This window comes from Apaloderma vittatum, unplaced genomic scaffold (genome assembly GCF_000703405.1).
Source record: "Apaloderma vittatum isolate BGI_N311 unplaced genomic scaffold, ASM70340v1 scaffold16262, whole genome shotgun sequence".
NCBI classification, from domain to species: Eukaryota; Metazoa; Chordata; class Aves; order Trogoniformes; family Trogonidae; genus Apaloderma; species Apaloderma vittatum.
Window position 1 is genome coordinate 1 of NW_009704305.1, and position 27,958 is coordinate 27,958.

The window sequence follows — 27,958 nt, forward strand, 5'->3', positions numbered from 1 at the left end:
CTAGATGATCTTTCGAGATCCCTTCCAACATCTAATGTTCTGCGATTCTGTGAAATCCTACTCCTGGCAGCATGAGCCAGGCAGCCTTCATTGTATCTCATATCTCTAGCACACAAATACAACAAACATAAGCAATACTTGAAGCCTGGAGCTGCAGACAGGATTGTAGCTGCCAACAGGAAGAACTTGCCTGAAACTGAGCTGCTATACTGGTTCAAAGCAGAAGAGGGTCCTTTCATTGCTGACACCACCTACTCAACTAAGTACCACCTTATGTAGAAATTTGCTCAAAAGCATCAACATTTCAGGAAGAGGGGAATAACATTCTCAAGTTTCACTGACCAGTACTTCCTTAACATTAGCATCTTCATTATGGTGATGCAACAATTTTAAATATTTGGACACACTTCTCTATCTTGAGGGTGGGACTTTAGCTCTGGAAATACCTTACAGTTACAAAGCCTATAGAAGAGTTCTTCCTCATCACTCTGGAGACTTTAAAAGTCCAACTAAATCCTTATTATATAGTTCACAAAGATCTCAGTGCTTTGATACTGCAAATATTGCAGACTTAGCTCACTGAGCAGTTTCATATTTGCATGCTCCATAAAATATGTACATTTAAAATTTCAAATTGCAAGGAAGGCTGAGATATTTTTAATATTTTCTTTTTTGGTCCCCATGGTGTTGCCTGATCTAGTCGAGAGGTGGCGTCCCTGGCAGCAGGGAGGCTGGATTAAAATGATCTCTAAGGTCCCTTCGAGCTTAGGTCATTCTATGATTCTAAGTAGCTGAACCCATAGTATCAAATTGTGTCATGCATTGCCAAAAAAATCATGTTATCAGTCTTTATTTGATATACTGCTACAAACAAAGCAGTGCCAAGCACAGAGTGCCAAGATGCTGGCACCTTGCCGTTGAGATGCCTGCAGCTATTTATGGGGCAGGCTGTCAGTCAAGAGAATGTTAAAATAAATCTTCAAAACGTGACACAGAGGACCAATGTTAAACTCATTTCCTACAATTTATTTTCTTATTACTTAATTTTTCCTATATTAAGGGTAGAAAAAGCTATCAAGGCAACAAGAATTAATGAAGACAGAGAAAAAAATAAGGATGCATTTCCTGTGTTTTGTTGTTAGGCCTTACCAAAGAATTTGATGTTGAATTTTCCTATTAATGCAATTGAAAATTTAATGAGCTTCTTAATTTATGACTTTGCTAGGCTTGAATTATAAAACAATAATACAAGCTGCACTCTAATTGCCTGAGTGTGTCTGGAAATGACAGCATATTTAGGCCTTCACTTTAGCATCTAATATAAATATATTAACAAATAGCACGAAAATCATTGCAGTTGTTCAAAGAGACAGGACAGAATTAGTTAATTTGTGTGACAAACAAAACCATGCTATTAAAGCATTACCCCTACTGTTATACTCCACATTGTGGTGGAGAATCTCCAAGCTCTTTGCTTAATATTAATAAAGTTGTGTGGCACCCCTGAGAGCTTGTTAAGAAAGATTATTCCCACTAAACCAATAACCGGAAACGAGATCAAGCTAGTAGCATCATGAAAATTTAGGGTCTGAGCCAGGTCTTGGAAGGTACTGAATATACTCGGCTCTTTCAAACACGCCCAGAGCTTCTCTTCAGCAGATGGAGCCTGTTCTTTTTTCGTGATACTGCAGTCTTTTTCTTGAATGACTTTCCCATTTATTTAAAAACTTCCTGGGGCTATACAGCTACCAAAAAGGTCACTGTGCCGGTCTGCTACAGGTCAGCACAAGCATTAAAGTAGAGTGTCCCTCTAGTCTAAGGCAGGGCAGTTTCGGGCAACGTCTAAGCTCTACCTGATCTATGCCATGTAGCAGCCAAGTGCACAGCGCGACAGTCGGGCTCCGCCTGCTCGGGCCAGAAGGTCTCCCCAGAGCAGATCCTCACTGCAGCACATTACTCACACAGGATATATTTCTAAACCAGAGTTTCTTCTAGAAAGTATATCTCATTATTCCAAACAAAAGTTTTCCTAGCTGATAGATATTAATTTCTCATTTTAATAATATTTCTTTTAATATCAGATTTTTAATATTAGTTATTAATATTTTTTTCCTTAACACTACTATTAAACTGTCATGAAATAACAAAAAAAATGTTAACTGCAAAATCATTGTTACATAGAAGGTGACGTGCTCTGTTATTTTTAAAAATTGTCTGTACTGTTGTCGTCAAAACAGAAAATACACAAAGAAAGTTAAATACTTCATTTTTCATTAGTAGATTGTGGGGCGTGGTAACCAACTGATTTAGGATTTCTAAAAATATATTATGCCTTGATACTTCTGATAGGCATACAAATTTTATTCCAGGAAATACCATTATAAGACAAATCGAATATTCTCAAAACAAAAGTTTCTGTTATCTTCCTTTCACTAAAAGTTGCATTCTAACCTTGAGTCAAAAACTTGTTTTCATATGGGTCTTTACTGGAAATGGCAGCATAGTAAGTTTTTTATTTTGTCCTTAAGAAGACAGAGTTATTGCTTAATTACATTTACCTTTACACTTTGGCACCTGGAATAACACTATTCATAAATTTGAGTTGTTACTGTACCTGTCTGCCCGTCTTGCCATGGCGGTAAAGGTGGGACAGACTCAAAAGTTGCCGAGTTCAAGTTCATTCCAGTCCAATACAAATCACCTACTTAAGTGGTCTGTGTTAATTCACTTGTTTTATGACAATATTTCTATCTCCAAAAGTAGAATGGCTAACTTTTTTGCTAGAGAAGTCTAGAAACTCTAAAAAGAGGCAGATTTCTGGACTTTCTGGTTGTTGTTCAAAGCATACATCGCTTTTTCAATCATTCTGGCTACACTCTCAGGCAACTTACTGCAAGAATACAACAAAGTCACGACAACTGATCTCAATGGCATAAGGTAGTTCCTGCTTCAAGAAAAAAATCTACGTAGTTCAGATAGTTCCAACAATGATTGCATAAACAAGTGATCTGGAAGGCTGTGGATCACTAACTGATTGTCTAACATTGCCAAATTTACTACCCAGACAAGAAAATGGTTTACATCAGTCACCTTGTTGATTTTTAATTTTTTTTAAAAAATTTTTTAGACAGCAACTTACAGTTTTCACAGACAGAGATTGAAGAAGAGGAGGAAAACAGGAAAATAAGAATGCCATTTACGAACATTAGTATTCAAACTGCCTTCCCCAACCTGTCCCTTTTACCTCCTCCTCCCGCTAAAGAAAACACGCAGGGGAAGAACATGAACAGAGTAGTTGCAGAGTCTAACAGTGCCATTTGTCACTGCCAAGATTCATCAGTGATACAGGATTACAAGAGGGAACAACTGAAAGGTTAAGGATTTATCTAGAACATCTGAAACGGATATTAAACTGAGATTTATAGTGAAGTGCTTAATGAAAATTAATGTTTACTGTCTTAGCTATTGTAACACTGGAAACAGATAGAAACTTGTGCCTTTCCCAGGAGCCACCAGTGACCTCTTCCACTGGCCAGCAACACCTAAGAGCACATTTAACATTTTGTAATTTGACTTTCTAGGGAGAAAATTGAAAAGAAAAGGATTTAAAAGTGTTCACAAGGGTGAAGCACTCCAAGTGCAGGGGCAAAAGCTTCTGGAGATGCCTGTGAGAAACAAGTTTTAAGTGCCTAAATGTGGTTCACTGCCTGCTGAGACTAAGACCCTATGAGCAATAAAGACTTTTATAAAAGCTAATAAAGGCAGCTTTATTGGTTTTGTAGAGCCACCATCAGCATTTTCCTTTCAATAGCTATCTAATGACATGCTTTTTGGAAGAGTTATAGGCTTGTAAAGATCAAGGAAAAATAACAGACCATGAGCAGAAGTATTACAAGCCTGACATCTTCATGCCCATGCTGTTATGCAGGTGCACCTCCATCCGATGAGAAGTGGTGGTACTACTGTATAAGCTGACTTTTAGCAAGTGAGCCACAGAAAGCATACAGGATTTTAGATTTCATGACATAACCCAGTTATGCATTGCATAAAGTTCTAGAAGAATACATTTGTTAAAGTATGCATTAAAAATAACAGCTTCAGCTATAAAAAGAAAGAAAAAATTACAGATTTTCATGTTGTGCTTCTTGTAGTAAATGCACCTTATCTATTTTGTCTGAATTTGAACAACGAAAATCAACTAAAATATTGTCTGCTCTTATTACATTATGTTTAAGAAGATTTAGATCCTTAGTGCTGCAACCTGCTGTCTAAAGCACTAAACAGATTTTTATTTAATTTAACTTTTACTTGAAACAAAATCAGCAGTATATACAGGATACAATGTGTTCGTTACTACCTCTCAATTTCAACAAGAGTGATGCATAGCAGGAGGGAATTTTTATTCAATAGTTTTGAACTAGTAACAGCATTTTATGTCATGACTATCTGGACATTTGTTTGTGTTAAAGAAAATATTAAACACAGATAAATACAATTAAGTTGAAACAAAGGGGATTCTTCACTTGATCCAGGATTTCTGTATTACTTTAGTCTAGTATTCAATAATTCCCTAATTCAATAGCAAGTGAATTAGTGTTCCTCAGTCCCTGTGTAGTTTTAAGGCAACAGAAATCCCTATCTGGATTTCTATTTATTTGCAAGTTTATTGCTTAAACAAAGCCACATGCAGATAAGGGAAGGTGGAAAAACATTCAGAACAGAGGCAATCCTAATAGGCACTTCTCTTCAGATGTTTGCATATACTCATTTTGGTTATTGCAATGCCCTTAGGGTGTTGAAAGAGAAAAGAGAATCCTGAGAACAGGAGGGCAGCATAGTTTGATGGGGAAACCTGGTGCACAGCAACACACTCATTCCTTTTGGAGGACTCACAGAGGAGTATGCTTTAAGCAAAGATATTATAGCTAGGTTTAGATGTCTGTAACCCTAATGTAACAGGGAAGAATTTCTTCGCATTATTTTACTGACAAAGGTAAAATCACCACCAAGAATTAATGGAACAAGATTATTTTAAACAGTGTTAGTTATGCAGATTTTCAGAATATGACCAGACAGTATTTCAAAAAGCCTTTAAAACATCTTGATATAATTGCCACGTACCCTATCCATGTCAGTCTGAAACACCCTGTAGCACCAAATAAAGATTACAAGCCTCCACACTAAAAGTCACTCATATGGTTCATATAGACACAAATTTAACTTTTGCAAAGAATATTTCCTTTCTCTAGATCAGTTAGCCCACTGTGACACTTCAGGTGAGATAGGATGTGAAGCCCAAGAACCGAGTAATTATATTTGAAAAAAATCTATCCCATCAAAAGGAGCATGCACAGTAAGAGCATTGGGAAAATGCCTTTGTCAACAGCAAGCGTGTCCTTCAACATTGGCATATAAACAGACAGAACTTGAAAGAAATTTCAGTACAAAGTTAAAAACCAAAAAGCCATTCTTTGTTCAAAAGCACTGCCTGCGACTAGCATTATGATGTTTGTAGAGCACCAACCACTCGCGTTCCTGGTCAGTCAGTTAACACGCACTGCGCTCCCCTGAGAAAGGCATGCTCCTCCTATTTTACAGCTGTGGAGACCGAGGCAGAGAGATTTCATGGTGAACCCAAGCCTACAGACCAAGTCAGGCCTGGTAAGCTCAATTTTATATCACGTAGACTTTGAAACCTACCACCTTGCAAACTGTTGGCAATTAAGCCCATTTAAAATATAATTAGCAACACACAAAATGAGTGTTGCCTACATTAAGTACCTTAACTGCAAACAATTTAGTCCTACACTGATGGTCTGGGGTCTCATTTGTTTACAAGCAAAACAGCTATGGATTCAAATTTAATATGCAGTAAACCACAATCAGATCAAGCTTCTTATAATTTTAATGATTTGATTTTATTCCTGTCATATAAATTCTTTTATAAGATTATCAGCCCTGCACCACATACAAACTATACAAGTGAATATATGCAGGTTTCTCCAACTCCTCTGTGTAACTGGCATGAGAAATTCTCTGAGGAATATATCTGTAAAATTTCAGTTTTGTGCAAATAAACTAAATGCAGAAGCAGTTGTGGGAAGGAATTTAAGGCCATGCTATTACATATTTTCTCAAAATAAAAGGAATCATTATGTCCTGTATAGGAGAAGGTATAGAAAAGCTATCTAAAATTGCATGTGGTGTGCCTTTGCAAGTTCCAGTTCACTTCAGCTCCACCAAAGAAAGTTTAGAGCATCTGTGAAAACAGAATCTGAGATTGCATGAAAAGCATAAAATCAATTCCTGCCAGAAGGCCTTAGTTGCTTTAAGACGAAAAAGAAAATGTAAAAGGGGTAAAAAAAGCAAAGCTAGATTTGCAGTAGGAAACACCGATAGATGTTTAAATTCATTGTAAATGGGGATGCAGAAAAAATAAATTCTTTCTGACTTAGTCCTTATGTTATAGTTTTTGACATCTTCACTTTTTGGATAATCAAAGCTTCTCCTACAGAGCATTATGACAGGTTTAAAAATGCTGTCCTTTTTTATGCAAGGAGAAAAGGTTGGCAAATAGTGAGACTGTGTGAAAAAGTGATGTTCTATTCCATACATCTTCCCTGTTTTAAAAAAGAAATGAGAAAGTGTGACCAAAACTTAGAGTATTTAACACACTTTCCTACATTAAAGTTCTTGAAGAAACCAAAAATTTTATCCAGTACTTTTTCTTTAATTAAAGAAAATTCTTGAATCCACTGTAGTTTTCCAAAATGCATGGTTTCAGTGGAACAGCACTAACCTCCCCACCCTTTTTTTGAAAAAATACAGAGAGAAAATACAGCCTAAGTAAAAAGATTAGGAGAGCAGCTTACCATCACTTGCAAAAACTGATAATGCATTACTAATCACTCGCTGAGGAACTAATCCTGTACCCTCTGAAGTAAGTGCCGTTGTTTTTACTGTTGAAAATCCAGTACTATAGTGTCATAAGTTACCACTGCTTAAACAATAGTGTTACAGTACTCTAACAAAGTTTTTTTTTAAAAAAACATGCTTTCAATTCCTATTGTCAGAATAGTCAATCTTCAGACAGATCAGCTCAGAAGTTTTAAATATTCCATTTCCAAGCAACAAGTAATAAAGCTGTAGGGAATTCAGACACTGGAGTAAAAACGTAAGTTGTATTCTTTCTCCCCCAATGGATCAACTCTAAGACCATGAGAAGATGGCCCAATCAGATTTGCAAATAGCAAAAGGTTTGTTTCTGGTTAGCTCAGTCAGTTGAGCGTGGCACTGACAACACCAGGGTAGCAGGTTCAGTTCCCGTTCGGTCCCCATGTGTTGCCTGATCTAGTCGAGAGGTGGCGTCCCTGGCAGCAGGGAGGCTGGATTAAAATGATCTCTAAGGTCCCTTCCAGCTTAGGCCATTCTATGATTCTATGATAATGACCATTACTCCTTTTAAATGAAAGTCACCTGCAGTTACAATGAAGTCACAACACACTAGAGTACAACCTCTCTGCAAAAACTCCACAAGATATGAAGTAGCTCAGTAAAAAGTTCACATCTGAAGTGAGAGGCCTGGCAAAGAGCTCAATCCCTCACATCCAGCTTCCTCAGAACTGTAACAACTCACTTGTTTCTCACAGGTCGTGAACTGAAGCCTGTCCAGTGATCACCCTTTTGCACCATGTTTTGTAGCTATGTTACAAGGGTGGGTTCTTTTAGTGCTACATATCCGTTTCTTATACTAGAAAGACTTGTCAGTAATTAACCCTGAGAAGGGGAAACTGTATCAGTTCCAGCTAACCAAGTGTAGCATAACACACCTGGACGCACCTCTGCGGTATCTGACCCATGGTCAATCCATCACGTCAGTGAACTTGAGCGCTGGGAGGCACAGTGCTGTAGATCTACCTTTTAAGTTTTGCCTGAAACCTTCTCTCTGCATTTGAACTTTCTCTCCCAAAGGAACGGCTCTACAGAGCGATATGAAAGCAGCCCAGATTTCTACCTCTATTACTTTGTCTTCCCTCCAACAGAGAGACCACTGTCAAAGTCATGCTATGGAAGCAATATGCAAATATTAAATACGAGAATAACTAACTGAAAGGTATCAAGTAGAAATTTTAAGTAACCGCTGACAGTGCCTGAAAGCTAATGATGCTAATTAACAATATTCCCAGTGATAGGTCCACAGAATGAATGGGAGTGTGATAGCACAGGCTTGATTTTTCTGCTTTCTTCATAGAATTCTCCTCAAACATAATTTAAGTCAGAAAACAGCACTCTCTAATTAGGATGGCTAAACAGCAAAGAGAAGACAAAGTAAACAAGTAGTGATACCTTCCTCGTAATAAACTCAAATAGCATCTTGTATTCATTCAATTAAGCTTGCAATATAAAAGTACCATGCATTTCCCTTTGCTTTATTAGCTATCAAGGAAGCAGCTTAAGTGTTACATGATTATTTAGTCAATGAGATAGATTCACTGTATTTTAGAACACAAGAACTTTATGAAAAAAAAAATACGTAGTATCTGTCTTCCTTTAAAGGTTCATGTACTGGTTCTACTAGGGTGTTGCAAGTCAAAGAAGTATCAAGCTTTTCAAATTTCAAGTAATACAAGAATCTTGTCTTCAACCAACTTACAACCTCAACAGTGGAGTAGGCAACAGATGAAAGAAAGCCTTATTAGAAGTCAGAGTGTAATAGCCTTCTGGATAAGACTAACAACACAGTTTCAAATACCACAGCAACCAAGGTCACTGCGGATACCTACATGGTGGCACTTCGCAGGAAGTCACAGCAACACTTTAATTTTGTAAAATGCTACCCTTTGTTTCTGCTTCTCTCTTGCTTTGACTCAGAGGAATCAAAAAATTTGCAAGGCAAGCCATAGCAAAATAATTATTTCTCATATAAAGTTTTGTTTAAAATAATGGAAAAATAAACAGTTTTCAGGAGATGGTATTTCATACTAGTACATGTAGCACAAAAATATGTACAGCAAAAGAGGCATGAGGCAAGGAATCAAGCCTTTACAAGGGAAAAATAGCAGCACGAGGATAGCCTGAGTATTTTATCTGAGAAACATTCCGTAGACAAACACTATAATCAGGTGGCACTCATACTTAGAAACAGTAGGTAACAGCTCCATACTGTGATCTTTTACTCCAAGAATCCCTTACTGGAAAAAGCACAGAAAGGATGAAGGATGACCTAAGTTTAAAACATGACATCAGGAGTATTGACTACAAAGAAGTTTACTATCAGGGAATTGAGGGAAGTAATGACAACGGAATAGCAGTCACAAGCCAGGAAGCAACTCTGCTTCAGAATGACAACTTTATGAAGTTTTGCTCAATTTGGACTTAAAGGACTGGCTACTGGTGCCACAGACAAATTGGAAACACCAAGTTCTTAGACAGTATGAAAGACTTGAAGGGGCAAATATTAAAAATCACTTAATGTGTGTACTGATCTTGAACTGGGTTCCCCCATTTGTAATTTTTTCTTGGTCCAACTGATGGATGAACCTAACTTTTAATTATTTCCAGGGTATGCCCTTCAGAATCACACTGCTTTCCCCACACATAGTACTTCTGTCCAGAGACTCCCTTACTTCATTAAGATGGAAAGTCATTTCAGTCACAAAAAGGCAGAGTGATCGTGTTTTAATCAACTGAAGTGCACACAAGCTGCTACCATAGTAAGTGCCCCATGACACAAATGCACAATAGTGCATTGCCTGCTGCCTGTGAGATGGAGAAACTGCAGATTTGCTAGTTTAGAAATAAGAAGCTCACAGTTTCACTTAGAGTCAATGCCTACCACTCTGAAGCTGACTCAGATTGAAAAGCACAAGATCAATATGAAGTAATTCAGTTTGTGCACCATGCTAACACAAGGAGAGAGGAAAATGAGGGCGAATGTCTATCTTTTCAGGAAGCATTCTTTACCACAACAATTGCTTAAAATAAGCCACAAATCAGAATTCAAACTTCAAAATGGACTGCATTTAAACTATTAAAAATTGCTTGTTTGGCAATAGAAGGATTGAAACAAAAAGCTAAGAACTCAGGAGGAAAATTTACAAAGGAACTCACATATGAAACTCACATTCAATAACTTGGTACGCTTCTTGAACCTTCCCAAAACAGGAGACGTAAGGATACTGGCCATCCAGGCAGTTGGATTTGTGTAAGTAAGACCCCGATACATTCTAAGATGTGCAGCAGGTATTTCCGCATCAAAACCTCAGTCTTCAGTGGATAAACTAAATCCCACTACTTGAGTAATCATCTGCAATGAGGTGAACTGAACGTCGTGATTACAAGTCAGACACCTGCATTCTAATCTAGACAATACTAAAGTTTCACTGTATGAGTCTGGATTTAAATTTTTCAGGGGAAAATTTGACTGGTAACATGGAGATTTCAGACTATCATTATTTGAGTTCATAATTCAAGATGTTACAACCTAAAAATTGGGTCAGTTTGGAAAATACAGCTCTTAGCCTCTGCCTCTCATATGAAAAGCTGGAATAGTTAGAAATAACTTACTCTACTTTGCGAAGTAAAAAATCACTACATGGTACATACTGTAGCAGTGGATATCAGAATAGAATATTTATAATAACACCTAATTTTTTACCAGAAAAGCTGCATTACAAATGAGTTTCCCAATAATTCACTCTTATAACTCTTACATAAGTAACATTATTATTGTCATATATATATATTCTCCCACCAAATACAAAAGGTGCCATAAAAGTGAAAGGTGCTATGGAGACTATGTTTGGCTACTTTCATTTCAAGAGTCACAAAAAGGTTCTCTGGCCAAACTGCAAGAGTTGTACTGCATGCAAACTGTCACTCACAGAGAATACAGTAAAATTTGGTTGTGTTATCTTCACCATTGCAACAATTAGTATGAAACATATGTGAAAACACTCTGTCTCAGAAATTACATGACTTCACAAGTCTCCCTAAAACATGATGATGCATGTCCCATCACTAAGAATTTAGCTCTGACAAGGGCTTGGCCATGTATCATTTAACCAAAGCATTCACTGTAAAAGTTTACTCATCTATGGGAAATGACACTGCATACCTGCACCTTCACTGGGGACTCGAAAGAGTCTAGATTATATAGATTCATTGTATAAGCTTGCTTCTTTCTTGATGCAGAATTTACAATGTGCTACAGCTTTGCTAAACCCTGTTCACTTTGCCTCACTAATTTCTTCTGTATCAAAATCCAAGACAATTTCCCTAATCAAATAAACTATAAATTTTAGATATAAAAATGATATATACGTAGTATACAATTAAAACAGGTAGACACATAGAATTTGTTCCATTAATAGGCCTCAATTTCAAAACAAAAGCATTTTCTAACAAGATGTTCATAGATTTTAGAAGTATTCCAAGTATCTACACTGCATACATATGTTCGTACTGGGTTTGGCTGATATGGAGCTAATTTTCCCCATGGCAGCCCTCACAGTGCTGTGTTTCTATCAGCATCTGGAGGGGTGTTGATAACCCCCAATGTCTGGGCTAATGCTGAGCAGTGCTCTGTGTTTTTCCAGCATTCCCCCCAATAGCAGGCTCGGGGTGAGTAAGATCTTGGGAGAGGACACAGCCCAGCCAGCTGACCCAAACCAACCAAAGGAGTATTCCATACCATACATCAGCTCAGACATAAAAGCTAAGAAAAAGAAGAAAGAGGAGGAATTACTTATTTGTGTTTGTCCTCTGGAGCAACACCACACATACTGAAGCTCTGCATCCCAGGAAGCAGCTGGATATTGCTTGCTGATGCGGAGTAGAGAATAATCTTTTTGTTTGCTTTTGCTTCTGCATGTGGCCTTTGCTTTTGCTTTACCAGACTGTCCTTATCTTGACCCATGAGCCTCTTGTTATATTTTTTCCCTCTCCCCGTCAATCTGAGAAGGAGGAGGGATAGAGCAGGATTGGTAGGTACCTGGCCTCCAGCCATGGTCAACCAGCACAGTATTTTATATATAGAATCATAGAATGGTTTAGGTTGGAAGGAACCTTAAAGATGATCTGGTTCCAATCCTCCTGCCGTGGGCAAGCACATCTCCCACCAGAGCCGGTTCCTCAAAGCCCCATCCAACCTGGCCTTGAACACTGCCGGGGGGGAACTGCCACATCTTCTCTGGGCAGTCTGTGCCAGAGTCTCACCATAAAGCCAGAGCCTCACACTAAAGAACTTCTTCCTAATGTCTAATCTAAATCTACTCTCTTTGGGTTTGAAACCATTACCCCTTGTCCTATCACCACATTCCCCCATAGAGTCCCTCCCTATCTTTTCTGCAGCCCCCTTTAAGTACTAAAAGGACACTATAAGGTCTAAAATCAAATAATTTACAATAGTAGCAATCTTAAAAATAATTACATTTCTTTACTGAGTTCAGATTAGAAATGGGCAGGGGTTTTTTATACTGCAGAAGCCAGAAGTTGTTTCACCATTTAAAATGATGAAAAAAATCCAACAGATGATCTGACCAGTACTTTGGGAAAAATCCTTTTCAAACTAAAAATGTTTCATACTAATCAGAACTCGAATACTAGTCTATTATTCATTCTGCGATGGAATACCTGTTGTTACCTTTGAATAGAGACCTAAGACAAGAGCACATGCATATAGAACACTTGATACAGATGTTCAGACAATGATAGTAGCAGCCCTTCCAGAGTGTATTTCACAAATCAGTTAGGATGAAGCAAACAAGTATACACTGCTCACAGAAACCCATTAAAGGATGGAGTCACAGAAGCAGACTTGAAGTTATAATTTTTATTAAAAAAAATTTCAGCTGTAGTGTACTCTCAGAACAGAGGAAAACACCAGAGGCAAACCAAAATTAGGTCTTGAAGCAGAGATCGAAGAGAAGGCAGTGAAGCAAAACTATATAATATTACACAGTGAAGATGAAGGCCATTTTATTGTGTTGCTAGTAGCATCTTTAAAAAAAAAAGCTCACAACAGGTTTGACTGTATGGTAGGACTGGATGAAGCATAAGGCTCATATTTCATAAAAGACTTAGCTCAGTCAGTTGAGTGTGGCACTAACAACACCAAGGTCGTGGGTTCGATTCCCGTTCGGTCCCCATGTGTTGCCGAGGTGGCGTCCCTGGGGACAGGGAGACTGGATTAAAATGATCTCTAAGGTCCCTTCCAGTCTAGACCATTCTATGATTTTATGACTGCTAAAGTAGACCTAAAACATAGGCCAAGATCAGATCTGGAAAATCATGGTTGCACAAGGGGAAGAGAAAAGAACACCACGAAAACTGACATAAACTATGTACGATTAATAGAATGATTCTGTCTCTCAGCTATTTTCTCTCTCTGTTTGAGCACTGGTGAGGTGTTGGTCATCATCATGCTGGCACCAGACACGTAATGATCACTAAACTTCACCCAGGTGTAGCAGACACCAGTGATTTACGGGAAGAAAAAAATTACCATTTTGGCAATAACATCTGAGAGCTGATAAGTAACATGTATGGTAAAGATGTAGCATAATATTAAATTTAGATTTTGATTAGTACAGTAGATCTGTGCAATATAACTTCCCTGAGTTCACTGCACTTCAGAGATTTTTCCCATGTAGCTTTAAATCTGAAGTGACAGACTGTATCATGAGAAAGACAGCTAAAAGAAGCCAACTTTAGAAGTCCCAAATTCAGAAAACATTGAAGAGATTGGCAAGGGCTTCACCAAACATTTACATTAAACATGAATTGTTGTTCTGATTACATCTTAAAGCCAGTAAATGAAGAATAATTTATTTAAACACTCATCTCCTCCTACCATTTTTTCAATTTTTTTTTAAGCACAGCATCTCAGCACAAAGTATTACTTCTCTCAAACAAGTTACCTTTATAAAACACTACTACAGAAATGTAATTAGTCATAATTAACCACAAAAAAAAAGAGATTGTCTCACTTGTTCTTTGTGCTTCTGTGGCTCAGGGTTTTTTTTGCTCTCTTTAAAAAATTATTATTCATGGCAGATACATACCAACTTTAACACACAAAGCATATGGATTTGCTACAAGCTACCACTGCTCCCACTGAAGTCAGGACAAATGACCACAAAAACAAACATTGGGGAGGGCGGGGGGAATCAAACAAATCTTAACTTATGTTACAATCTGGACACAGCAAATGCTCCTATATTTGCATCTGATTCTGCCCAAAATATTCGCTCAGTTTTCCAGTAACTGATCAAATCTTTTCTCACTTACTTATGTTTTCAGCTGTGAAAAGCTCAAAATGCTTCAAGAAAGTGAGTGGATTTGTAGACATTATATCATCTTTTGGGGAGAGTTATATAGCCATTCCCCTTTCTTACACTGGTTGGCAGAACTAGCTCACAGTAGAAGTATTTCAATATTCAAATTCTCACCTATGCATGTTGCCAGTATTGATAGCCGATGTAAATCTCCAATACCTGTGACAAAGGACAAGACAACTCAACACTACTCAATGCAGTTTAAGAAATACCAAAATTAAATACTTCAGAGGAATAAAATAGCAGTGAACAGAATGGTGACTGTTGTCTGTAGTAATTCTTATCATAATGTTAAGTGCAGTATATCACATATACCCAAGAAATCAAACAGTACCCATAGAAAATGAGTAGAATTGACCAACCCACAACCCCAGACATCTAACTGTGTTAACTTTTCAAAACTGTACCTGACATTTGACTTCTGCCTGAAAGAGAAGAGATAGCATAACAATATTCTGAATGTATAAGAAAAAACTGTATTTAATTTCAAACCTGCTACAAAAAAGCCTAAAGTGAAAGAGTTAAGCAACTACTCTCCAATTAGCTGCATTAATGATGCCTCAGAGCAGAGGCCAAGCAGCCAATGCAAACCTAGTTCAAAGTATGCTTTTAGGATTAGCAAAAGAGAATAGGTTACATCTGCTGACAAAGGAAATATTTTCATGGTTTAAACAGATCACCCATGCTCTAGTATCAATTCTTTCACCGTGCTGGTGCTCAGCTCTTGATCTTTTTGGACAGCAGTTTCCATACCTACATTGCTCTAGCACATTACACAGCAATAGAATAATATGGTTCTTTAACTGATCCCGTCAAGAGCTGGCCAACAGCTCAGTAACAGCTCCTAAAGCCTGGTGCAACAGAATCAAGTTTTATTACTCCAGAATCCACATAAGGTGGTACAAATGAGCTGTTTCTCTTTAGAATGTACCTTTTGACTTTATTTTGCAGCTAAACATTTTTGAGGACCAGCTAGGAAAAGGCTTAGGACTCCTTCTATAAGATGTCTGGAACTTATTTCTGATGAAGTATATAATGCGTCCTTTGCTTTTAATACGCACAGAAGCAGAATATCCCCATCCACCTTAGCTTGAGTTTATTGCTAACAAATTGCTGCAGTAGAATTAAAGCTCAAACATGAGCCAAAAGAGTAATGAGCACTGCTAGATAAGCTCTAACAGCATAGAAATAACCATAGCAATTTTACTCAGGCTCCCCCTAAACATGATTTAAAAAACAAAAACAACAACAACAACAAAAACCACAAACCCAAAAAGTAATTGATCATGTTAGTTGGATTTTGCCCTTAAACTGCAATAAGATACATTGTAAACTAAGCACACATTGTATTTCTGAAAGCTTTCATAATACCATGAACATAAATCTGATGCGACTGAGATATTCCAGTGATGATTTCACTTCCAGTGCTGTGCCATACCTTCACCTGTAACTGTCCTTGCCAGCAAGGCTGTGGATTCATAATGTAGACTTAGTAAACTGAAGTCTTCAAGCATCTGAAGTTCTCAAGCCACAGGGACACTACTGATACGAGTTTTATAAGTCGAAAAGCCCCAAAATAATTTCATATTTAAGAGGTGCTTTCCATTATACACTTTGGTATTATTAACTTATACTTAGCAGATGTTAAGAATAGTAAAGATCCCACATATCTGCTAAAGTTGCCTTCTAGGATTTTCTTATCTTCTTACACATCACTGTAGAGGCCAGATGATTTGACAAAACACAATTCTGCACTGTTTTGTCTCTCCCAAACTCTACAAACATCACCCCACTTATATACATAACTTGGCTGTATGTTGTTGTAGTTTTACAGCAAAGGACAGTACTCAATGCAAGCTATTACTATGATTAAGTACCATACCATCCAAAGCTGGGTGGCACAGGAACCACACACTTTTAGGTAAGTACACAAAAACCAGGGTTTTTTTAGAGCTCTAACCTGTGATCACGAATTTCAGCCGCTTATCCTGCTACTGGCCTTTCAGCTGAGGTTAAGCGATTACTTTTTTCCATCTCTGTCTCCTTATCTGTAAAAGGGAGAGATATTTACTCCATTTTACAATTGTTATGACATCTATAAATAAAGAAGCTTACGAAGGAGTATTGTTACTACCAAATATACATTAATTATGATTCATCATCGGTCTATTTATCATTGCATTAAGAGAACTTGTTCCTGTTTTCCTTTTAGTTCCTGAGGAGACACACTGTCAGCAGTCCATCAAAAATTAAACTAATGTTTTTATTTTTACTAAATAATTATTTTAATTTCTTTCTTTGTTTAGGGATAAAATATAACATGGGATTCCAGCAACCAAAAAAAGTAAGTGTTCAGAAGTACATAAAGAAAATTGTACCCATTTTCTGAACGTGGAGTACAGATAGAGACAGCTCAGACAAGGCCACTAGACTGGAAATGAAGCACTGAAAAGGAAAGATGTGTCAAAGCTTTGCCAAAAAGTGCAAATTTTATTTTTAAAATATGAATTTGATAAGCTATGCAACTTTAGTTTTATGAGTTTTTTCCTAGACTGCATATTGCTAAAAGATATTTTAAACTTTGCATATATTAATGTTCCATACGAAATCATACTGATTAAATGAATGTCAACGAGATGCTTAAAAATAGGCTAAATTAAAATGCTGGTGAAATTCCTCCATCTAGTGGCTGCTGGCACACTCACAGCAGCAGTGACTTGCTGCTCTGGGCTGTCGCTATTTCATAAAGGACAAGTGCAAACTATGAAAAGGAACAACTGTGCAGCTGCCAGCTGTTACCCAAGTGCCATTGCCTGGCAAAATCAGTGCGGTGGGACTGACATCATTCCAACTTGACAGCTCTAGCTTGACCTTCTGGATGACAAGTTACACCAACATTCAAATCATGGCATTTGAGTTTCCCAAAAACTATAGGTTCATCACCATCGTCATTAAAGGTGAGAATATCTAGGAAGTCTGAATTTTACAACCTTGAAATATCATGCTGCATCAAGACCATGACCCTACTAATCCCTATACTGTGCACCTTAAAATTAATCCATTATCTTTTTTTTAAGCCAATTTTAAATGTTATTAGGGAACAAATAAAGACTGAAATTCAGAAATTCACAATCCATCAGAGCTCTAAACAAGTATTAAGTATTTCAGGTAAGCAATAAACATGCTGCAAGTACATCTGCTTCGTCTGTTGAAATACTCCCTAGGGGTTCATATGCCACTTGGCTCTCAGGTGAGTTCTCAAAACAGGGATAACATGTAGTTAAACAGTGTCCAGAACCTAATTTTAGTCTTACAGGCATAGACATGTAGACAGGGGTTTAATTTAGCTGCTTTGAGAAGCAGGAAGTAACGGAGCACATCCGGGCTGTATGCCAAAACAAGTATTATCTGGCGAGATCCACCTAATGAAAAAGAACAGGTCCCAGAAACCCCTTAGCCACAGACCTGCTTTGCTCAGTCTGTTCTCACGTGTGTAATCCCAGGCACAGCTTCAGTCCCACCTTGACTGCTGCTTATCAGGTCTCGACTGCTTCGCTCCCAGGCTCACCTCACTCAGGTCTCTCTTTGGGGTCCCTATTCCCACTGCTCTTGCCAAACCCACTTCTCCACAAAGCCTCCACATGGCCACGGCAGTCCTTGCTGCTGCCCTCTTCCCGCTCTTGCTCCCTCCACACCTTCACTCCTACCGTACAAACGCTGTGAAGCTCCCTTCCCTGTCAGGCTTCACAACCGTCTCACCGAGAAGATCAGCTACCGAAGGAGGGGGCTGGGGGGGACAGATCTGTGTGACAAGAGGCTATCTGGAATAATTAGGTATATCTTCAAAATACTCAGATACCTTTTATGGAAATTTCAGAGACAACACATCTAAGACAAAAGTATTTATCAAAGTCTGTGTACAAACACCACCTACAACCAGTTAAATCCAAATCTGAACTGAAATTTACCAGTTCAGGCTCTTCCCAGCTTTTGAATTTCAGGTAAGCACAGAAGATGAGAGAAGTCCATACCACAAGGTAGGCACAGCCCTGGGGACTGGCAGCACTGCCTTCTGTTGTACAGTTCTGCTGAACTCAGAGCATATGAAATAGTCACATTAGGTTATACAAGCTGTTAACAGTGACAAATACTCCCTCATTTACTAACATCTTTATTTTTCCCCATCAGGACTGCATTTCAAGCAATAACCAGGAAAGAAGATTAACAAAAAACACTGCAGACGGAGCAGGAACAGTAAAGCAGAGTGACTCATTACATCCATCTGAAAATGTGTCCACTAAGCCTCAAAGCCTAGAGAGAACGCAAAGCAGCATAATGTTTGCTACCAAAGATCAACAGAAAGGTGAAGAAATTAATTCCATAAGGCTCCACAAACGGAGGAGGAGATTTATAATTAAAAAGAGTCCAGTTCTGATTTCCATTAACAACTCCATTCTCAACTTGCCCACTCTGAGGTATGAGGATAGAAGCAACAAGAAGTGGAAAAGTCTCTATCAGATCCAAAGAGAAAGGAAGCGGATTATGAGGGAAACTTGTTCTAAATACAAGAGTAATAACAGAAGAATAATCACTCCTTACCATGTTTCTAGAATATTTGTAGAAGATAAATATAGAGTTTTATACTGTGAAGTACCAAAAGCTGGCTGCTCTAACTGGAAACGGGTGCTCATGGTTCTTAATGGGCTGGCTTCTTCCACTAAAGACATACAGCACAACACAGTGCACTACGGAAACTACTTAAAAAGACTGGATGGGTTTGATCACAAAGGAATATATCATAGGCTCAACACTTACACAAAGATGCTTTTTATTCGTGAGCCTTTTGAAAAGCTGGTATCTGCATTTCGGGACAAGTTTGAACATCCAAACAACTACTACCACCCGGTTTTTGGAAAAGCCATCATTTCCAGGTATCGGGTCAATGCCACCAAAGAAGCATTAAGGACAGGCTCTGGAGTTAAATTTCAAGAGTTCATTCAATATCTCCTGGATGTACACAGGCCAGTGGGTATGGACATCCACTGGGATCATGTCAACAGGCTTTGCAGCCCGTGTTTAATAGACTATGACTTTGTTGGGAAATTTGAAAGTATGGAAGAAGATGCAAACTTTTTCTTGCACTTAATTGGTGCTCCACAAAATTTAACATTTCCCAAGTTTAAAGATAGGCACTCCACTGAAGAAAGAACTACCACTAAAATTACACAACAATATTTTGCACAGCTTTCTCCTTCTCAACGACAACGAAGCTATGACTTCTACTATATGGATTACTTGATGTTTAACTATTCAAAACCCTTTGAAGATTTATATTGATTTGAGAGCTGGAACATTTCCAGTCATATGGGTTGAATTGTATAACAAATCTAGGTGGCTTCTGTTTATATATACTTATCTGTTAGTAAACAATTGGTTGAAGAGCAGGAAAAAACCCAAACTGAACATAAATGGCTAGCGATGTTTACGCCTTCACCTTAATTGCCTCCTTTTTCAAATCATATTTTTTCTATAATTTCTCCACATGAAATGTATGTACATATATGTATAATATGTCAAGGTTCCCAAATAAAGTACATGATTTTCCATGCTGGTGCGTGGCCTGTGTTTGCACTGAGAGGACAGTTTGAAGCTGGAGAAACACAGCAGACAACTATGCAGCAGAGCCAGTATTTCCCCTTTACTATTTAGGCAGTTAAGTCCAAAAGTGACAAGAGTAGCAAAAAAAAAAAAAAAAAAAAAAAAAAAAGATTTTTTTCATCTCATTTCAACTGCTGGATACATTGAGTAATATTTACAGTTTGTTAAACTCCACAGCATGAAGTCATACACTAAACTGGCATGATGTATTTGAAGTTGGTTGTAGATTGCTATTTCCAGACATTTGTAAGTTAGTTATGGAAAAAAAGCTTATCGCACACAGTGAAAACACACACCGGTGAAGACACCTAAGACTTAATGACCATGTGAGTGCAGTATTAAATCAGATGTTGCAATTCAGAGTGAGGATGTGTTCTCCCCCTTCAATATTTCCCTTATGGCACATTCATCTGCACAAAGATAAAATGCAGGCGAACATTTGCATCTTTATAAATGTTATTAAGATTCTTTTAATCCTTTGCATTAACATAAATCTCTGGTTTAATCTTCACAGTCACCAGGAATATCAAATCTTTCCTTCATAATAACAAGCAAAAATAAATGCATCTTCCTGTCCAGAGTTATTCTTTCCATTGCTGCAAACAATTTGCACGTGTTTATTTCAGTAACAATTAGATTTGACTTTGACACAAAAAAAAATCCAGGTGTTTTAGTTCAGTTGTTCATTTCCTACACTTAAGAGAAGGCTTTCTTTCATCTCTAGCAGAAATCTCATGAGAATCAAATACCTGACCTTCCACTGGTTTTATAATCTTCACCCTAATTCTGCATATAGTATCCTTGTTTATATGTCATTCAACTACCTGAAGTTATGACAGTTAAATTGGTCAAACTGAAACAAGTCTCAGATTCTACCACAATGCCAAACTTGAACTCCCCAGTAAATTTCTAGAGTTTGTATTTCACAATCAAGAATTCCATCAGAACTCGCACTTCAGAAGAATACAGGCACATGAGAAGAAACACTTGTTTAAAGCAGTTTCACATTTACAGGTTCAGATCCTCATACAGATAGTTTTATGCATCACAGTTTCCCCAGAAACATGCAACTTCTATTTGGGGTTTTTTTGGTGTTTTTTTTTTAATTTTAGTATGGGGGGAAGTGTTCTTGAATACCTTGTACTGAAAGCTTTACTGACAAATACTTCACGTGTGTCTGACATCAGACTTGCATTTTTCATTCAGAGAAAGACTGTTTGCATTAGAAAGCTAGTGTGGAACTTACACTGTTCCACAAAAACAGTCACTGCTCCAGGTCTGCCCAAGCTTCTCATCACTGTCCGTGCTGCTGCAGCAAACCACCTACCCCACTTTTCCACCCCCTCAGATGCTCATTGATCTGCTCACATGATTAGGGAACAGTCTTTTTAGTCAAGTAATTTTTCTGCTAGGCCAGCTCAGATTAGCAGTTACAGGCTGGAAACTATTCACCTGGGCTGCTCTGCCAACAGGTAAGGGCAGCAGGAAGCCTCCCTCCACAGGTCACACTCCAAAGGACAAGGCACACAAATACTCCCCCGCTGCTGACAGAGGAGAACGTTGATTCTGACAGTGGCAGGACTTATTGGGGGACGGGGGCAAGGAGATACAGTCAAGACCACTACTAGGAATTTGAATTATGCTATCCTTAGTATTTAATGATATTAAGTGCTCTAAGAAGCAATGGTACTCTAATTGATACAATTAATTTGCCTGCAGTTATGGACATCACAAATAGTCACCAACACAAGGAAAGGATAGAACAGATATTGGAGCCCTTATAGCTTCTTTTTCAGGGCCTGCTCTCGCAAGCAGCTCAGTGTACCAGAGCACAGTGTCTGCTCCTACAGACTAGAGCTGAACTCATTCAAGTCATCTGGCAAGCTTCCACTGAGCTGAGAATCCAAATTCATGTTATTGAAGCAAAATTATAGCAGAAAAGATGCCGATTTGCAGGTTAGTTCTGTGATGCGACCAGAGTAAAGCTGGGTAGCATTTGTATTCAGATCTCTACTAGTTTTAGAGGGCTCTAAGGGAAAGATTAGAGAACTTAATCCTACAGCTAGATTTATGTTGAAGACATGACTTCCTCCTCCCTCACCCCAGTTCCTTTTCAGCTTAATCTACACATACATATAAACTGATAGTGCCACAAGATTACTTTTATATCTGAAAGATGTGTGACTTCACCAAAGCATTCACCAAGTGGAGAAAAATATCAGCAAAATTACGCTTCCAATTGTATCAAACTGGTGCTTTTCCTACTACCAACACCTCCCCGACTCTGCCAAATCTATTTTAATTAAATCCTTTACTACTCCAATAAAAGCTAACAACAGGGAAATAACATTTTTAATGACAACTGGAGATTAATACTTTGGCAGGGTTTTGTCTGGCTTAACAAGCATTCTTTAAACAAAGATTGTGAAAGAGATTACTTGCATGTTTATGACAAGCTGTATATGGCACAGCAGCATCTGTTTTACAGTATCTCAAGGAAGACAGAAGTAACCTTCTAAATACTTGAATCTATTTAATACTGACCAGTTGCACTAATTTGGCTTTGTTACTTTCATCATTTACTCTCTAGTGACTAGTACAAACAATGCAAAAAATTGTTTAAAACAAAAAAAAAACCTGTAAAAATCTATTTTAAAGCCAGAAGAGATGTTTTATCTTGAACATACACACACAAAAAAGCTAAGGCAGCAGACAAGTAAACTAATATTTTGATATCAAAATGTTTAAATACAAAGAAAGAATTTTAAACTAAATGCTGTTAAGTTTCCATACTGCTCATTTCCATTGTCTTTTCCCCCCCACATACAAAATCTTGACTTTCCCAGTTTTGATAATGCAATTGAACTTTTTTCCAGAGTTGTTAATTCCAGGGGTTTGGGTTTTTCTACTTAATCCTGCTAAAGCTGTCACAGAAGTCAAGTTACAAAGGCCCTGAAACATCAACAGATCAGAATTTTATGCCTCAAAGCATTCTAAAGCCTATAGCAGGGGAAAAAGAAAAGGGGGGATTTACTCAGATACCTATTTAGTTTATAGAATTTATTTTTTGTGTTTCCAGAATAAATCAATAAGACTATTTTTAAGAGGCAAGACTATCATCTAAAACAAAGCCGACTTTGTTCGTCAGCTTATGCTCTCCCGGCACTCCAAGCTGCCAGCTCCAGCTCTATCGCTCAACAGGTACTCCAGGCCGAGCGCTCCCCTCACCAGTCCTGCTGCCCAGAATACAGCCACATGAAACACACCCAGCAGTGCAATATGCAGTTTATTATCCAGCTTTGCAAAGTCTGCAACTGAAAAGAGCCATCATTTTTGAATTAAGGGATAATTTAAGAACTTGACATCAGGATGCTGTACACAAATTTCATGAGGATCTGAATAAAGTCAGCCCCTTTGAGATCCTGGTGTACTTTAAAAAAAATATCCTTGTAATGTGCATAAGCTGAGTTATAGTGATTTGCACGTTTTTGTGCTATAAAAGCCTCCCAAAATTACAACACATATTTATTATTGTTGACCTCATAGCAGTACTGCCAGTTCATGTATCAAGAGATTAAAGGGAGTCTTCTTAACTCCTTATGTCCATAGCTTTTCAGAATTTGCATGATGGGTTTCCAACACCTTTTTCCATAATAATCATCAATATCTGAGCACATCAGACTGCATAATATCAAAAGTCAAGATGGACTGAGGATATATCTCCCTTTTGCCACGATTTGCTTTACTGGTTTACAGCTTATCTTCACAATTGATGTTTTTAAAAGTTTTAAAACGTAGGTACTGAGTTCTGGCAGTTCTGTCCCATCCTCCTGTCATCCCTCCCACACATACTTCATTTGAGCAACTTTCTCAGTAAGCACATTCTTCAGATGATCACATGGTATTTTTTTGAGAGAAGGATCCACACAGTAAGAAAGATCCACATCACAGACTGCGTGTACCGCACAGGACATTAATTTAATCCTTAGCTTCTTTGCACTACTTCTCCCATTTGGCTAATTCAGTATAAGCTAGTATATCACAAATCCATGTATAATTATCTACTTATATACATACATATAAAGGACTAAAAAAATCTGTGCAAACAGCATTACACATACCAAGGTATCTATTACTAGAAAGATTTTAATGTAAGAACTCATAAATGAGTGGAGACTGATATAATCTCACAAAGATGAATTGTAAAATGAATAGAAGGAATATCAAACACATGCATTGTTTTTTAAATAGTTGTTCTTGGCTTCTTTGTACAATAATACAAATTAATTAGTCAGGCCAATTCAAACTGTACCACATTATCTGGAATTACCACATTAACTGAAATGGGGTTTCTCTGTTGTTGCTTTGCTTAATTATTATTGCTTTATTGTCGACACAAGTTGCTTTAAATCACTGCTTTGACAGACATCCTTTCTCTATCCCCAACAAGAAGTCACACAGGTAGCTGGGGATACTCCAGTCAACCACTGGGAAGAGAAGTACAAATCTCAACCTTTCTGTTCATTTTAATGCCAGTGATACCAGAACAGCAGCATCTGCATGCAGCAGTAGCTTGTTTTCAGAGCACAAGACAACAGTCAAAGCAGAGCACAGTCTGTTCGAGCTGATGCTGCTTTAAGGGATTGTTTTCAGGTTGGCATTGCTATTTGTGGTGAATTCAAAGCCTTGTCCCTTACTTGCACACTCCTGAACAATGACTTAGGAAGTGTCCCAAGCTTGATACAGGAAGACACATGTAACTAATTTTTGTCTAGAGACAACAACTACTGGTTAAGAAGGGCCAGCAATTTTCTTTGCTTTCACCAATGAAACCTAGCAGATCAACCTCTCTAGAGGTTTGTAAACAACCATGTCTAATGGCTTCCAGCATGATACTGCTGTAAAAAAGCACTGCAGTCAAGTACGAGTGTGAGATTTTACACTAGTTATTCCAGTGGCAACTGATACTTGCCACTCATAAGCCACTTCTGCCAAAATTTGTCAGAACTATTCATTCAAACAGATGTCTAGAATTAAACATGCAGTCAGACCCACAGTGAATTCAAGTTTTAAGAATGGCAGGCACTCACCTGCTCCACGTTTCAATTTAATTCTGAATTATGTGAAAGCATTATACATAATGCATCACTTGGGCACTAAAGGCTAGACAGTACAGAACATACCGACACGGAACAGGCACAATCAAGTCTTGTTCACTGCCACTAAGCTATTTCGTTAATGTATTATAAAGCAACTGATACACTTGGTTGTGACTCACGCTAGAGAATAAGAATGTTTGGTTTATGACTAGTCTAATAGAAACATTCAGCCTTGTAAAAATATTTTTGGTCTGGTTTAATGAAGAACTGCAAATATTTAGTTTAAAAATAACACTTGGGGAAGTCTTATGCATACACAGAACTCTGTAGACAATTAACTTCCATGTAGCAAGGAGCACACACACATCACACCTTCTACATGGACAAATCTTTTCAAGGTTGTTTTCCCGACAGTTTGTGCCACAGTCATTTTTACCAAGTTGCATGAATAAACTCTGTTAAATTCTGCCATCCATTGCCATTTTTGCCACCAACTTTTTTTAATTGAAGACACACATTTAACAGAATTGCAGCAGAGGTCAAGTTTTTCTTTATGTATCTCCCTTGTACAAGACTTGAATTCTCCTTAAATTCAGCTATTACAGCAGTGCTGGTCCTCTGTTTCACATTCAGCTTTATAGGACTCTCTTCTCCCAGTGATCTTTTCTAGTAGTGTCATCATTTTTTCTTGCAGCTTAAAATTATGCTGTCAAATTATGAAAAATGAAAGAGGCTTTCACAAGCCAACTTTTCCACATTTATTTTCCCAATCTGGGATTCCTGTCCAGATTTATTTTCACTTAATACAGGAAATTTTCTCTCAACATACACAAACATAAGTAATGTCACCAGCTGCAAAAGGTGTTAAGATTACGCTCAAGCAGAGGGAGCAGCAGCACAGGAAGCAATGGCCTAAGGCGACCGCACTCAAAGCTTGTCCCAATCCATTAAACACTAGTAGAGGTGGCTTCTTTCCTAAGAAATGAAAGCTCCAGGCTACAGTTCACCTTCAAATTCATAGATACAGATTAATGCATGTTACGATCACAAGAAAAACTTATTTTGTCTTTGTTTTAAGTGTGCACCCAGTCAGTATAACCCTTTCTGGATACCGTGATGTAGCCACAGAGAAGCCACATGAAGGTGATGCCAGTCTACATACAGACCCATACACCAAAGACCACAGGGCAGAGTTTTAGCTGTCCTTTCCTATAAAATGTCAAGCAGCTGACCTGTTTCTACAGTCTTCATTCACAACACTTCTACACCTAGTAGTAGTCAGGTATGCTAATGCTTAGGGCAGGTAACTGGGACATCTGGCCTACTATTCATCCATTATCTAACTGGTTTGAGTTTGATGCCCTAGAACTGCTCAGCTTGCTTTCACCATTGCTGGTGTGGAGGAAAATTTAAAAGCACTTTCATACGATCTTCACTGTTTTTTCATTGTATTTCATTTACTGATCTCAAATTCACTTAATTCACTTATAGCAATATATAACAGAAATGTTTTCAGTCTGATTTGTTTTTCCACTATCAATATCTCCCTTATCGGGATTCGGTTTTTTAGTACCATCAAAAAAAAAAAAAGCCATAGTTAATACAGCACAGGTAATCTGACCAATAAAACACACCGTGTGATAGAGCAAGAAGTTACAATATTTATGCAGTCTCGCATTATATTTCTCTACTGAAATCCATACAGACATGAATCCTCCTCAAGTGACACACTGTGTACTCATCAAGGTGAAATTGTCTTTATAAATCAGGCATACAGGGACCATTTCAAGTAGTGTGGAAAATGTGGCAGACAGAATACGAGATGGCTTACAAATCTAACAACTTATCCAAGTTTATCTGTGGAATAAGTTTATCCTTTATCATCTAAAATAAATTTGAGAACTTTAATATAAATCTGAAGTTTAATTTTGGTGGGATTACCTAATAGTCTACAAAGCACATAGCAGCTGGTAATGCTCAAAAACATTTATCTTGGAGCTCTTTCATAGGAAGTTTCAAAATTAACCATTCAGAATTCAAGCTAAGCCTGCCCTATTTGACCAAAATACACAGCTTAAACACTCAAGACTTAACATGTGCAGAAGTAAAATCAATTTTAGAACAACTCAGAAGATATACAGAGTTTCAAGATGTATACATCTAATTACAGAAAGGAGAAAAAGAGGCAAAAAAAAAAAAAACAACCAAGGGAATTCCAGTAGAGTGTATTAAACCACAACCACTAAATATTTTCATTTCTGCACCATTTCATGACACCCACCTAACTGGAACATCACTACCCAGTAACTCTGAAGTAATTAGCAGTTGAGCCCAAAAGCAGAGCTGTACTTGAGCAAGTCAAAGGTGAAGATGGTAAGAAACAAAGTAATCTGAATGCTGCCAGAATGACAGCAAGTTGAATCCGCTTTTTACAGTCAAGCTAAACAGATGGCAGATAGCCCTGACTGCACAGGACAGCCCAGCAGAGGCAATAATAAAAATCTACACTACTACACTGCCCTGCCCAACTAGGGATCTGGTTTTAAGTGGTCTGAATCTTCTTGGCACTTCCTAAATGCATCTGCATTTGGACTAACACATACCTTCTGCAGGTTTAGCATGTGGCATAAATATACGACGCAAAACAGACAAGTCTGCTGGTTTTGAAAAATCAAAGCTCCTAACGTAGATTCACATTCTTCCTGAGAGCAATCAAAATCTACAGATACACTCAGCCTCACTAATCCAAATCTATGGCAGAAATGCTAATGCAAAGTCAAGTATCTACATCCACACTTCAGTTCTGCCTTCATTGACTGTTTGATTGGTAATTAAGGCATATATTTGGTTCCAGAGATATAGGAA

General features: G+C 37.9%; 1 protein-coding gene across 1 annotated transcript; it reads left to right on the top strand.

The window, feature by feature from the left end:
- Positions 1–16,650: 16,650 nt before the first annotated feature.
- On the top strand, positions 16,651–19,673 carry CHST8 (carbohydrate (N-acetylgalactosamine 4-0) sulfotransferase 8). Its single transcript, XM_009865009.1, has 2 exons — positions 16,651–16,680; positions 18,525–19,673. The coding sequence occupies exons 1-2, from the start codon at positions 16,657–16,659 to the stop codon at positions 19,671–19,673; spliced, it is 1,173 nt and encodes a 390-aa protein (XP_009863311.1). The 5' UTR covers positions 16,651–16,656.
- The last annotated feature ends 8,285 nt before the right edge of the window (positions 19,674–27,958 follow it).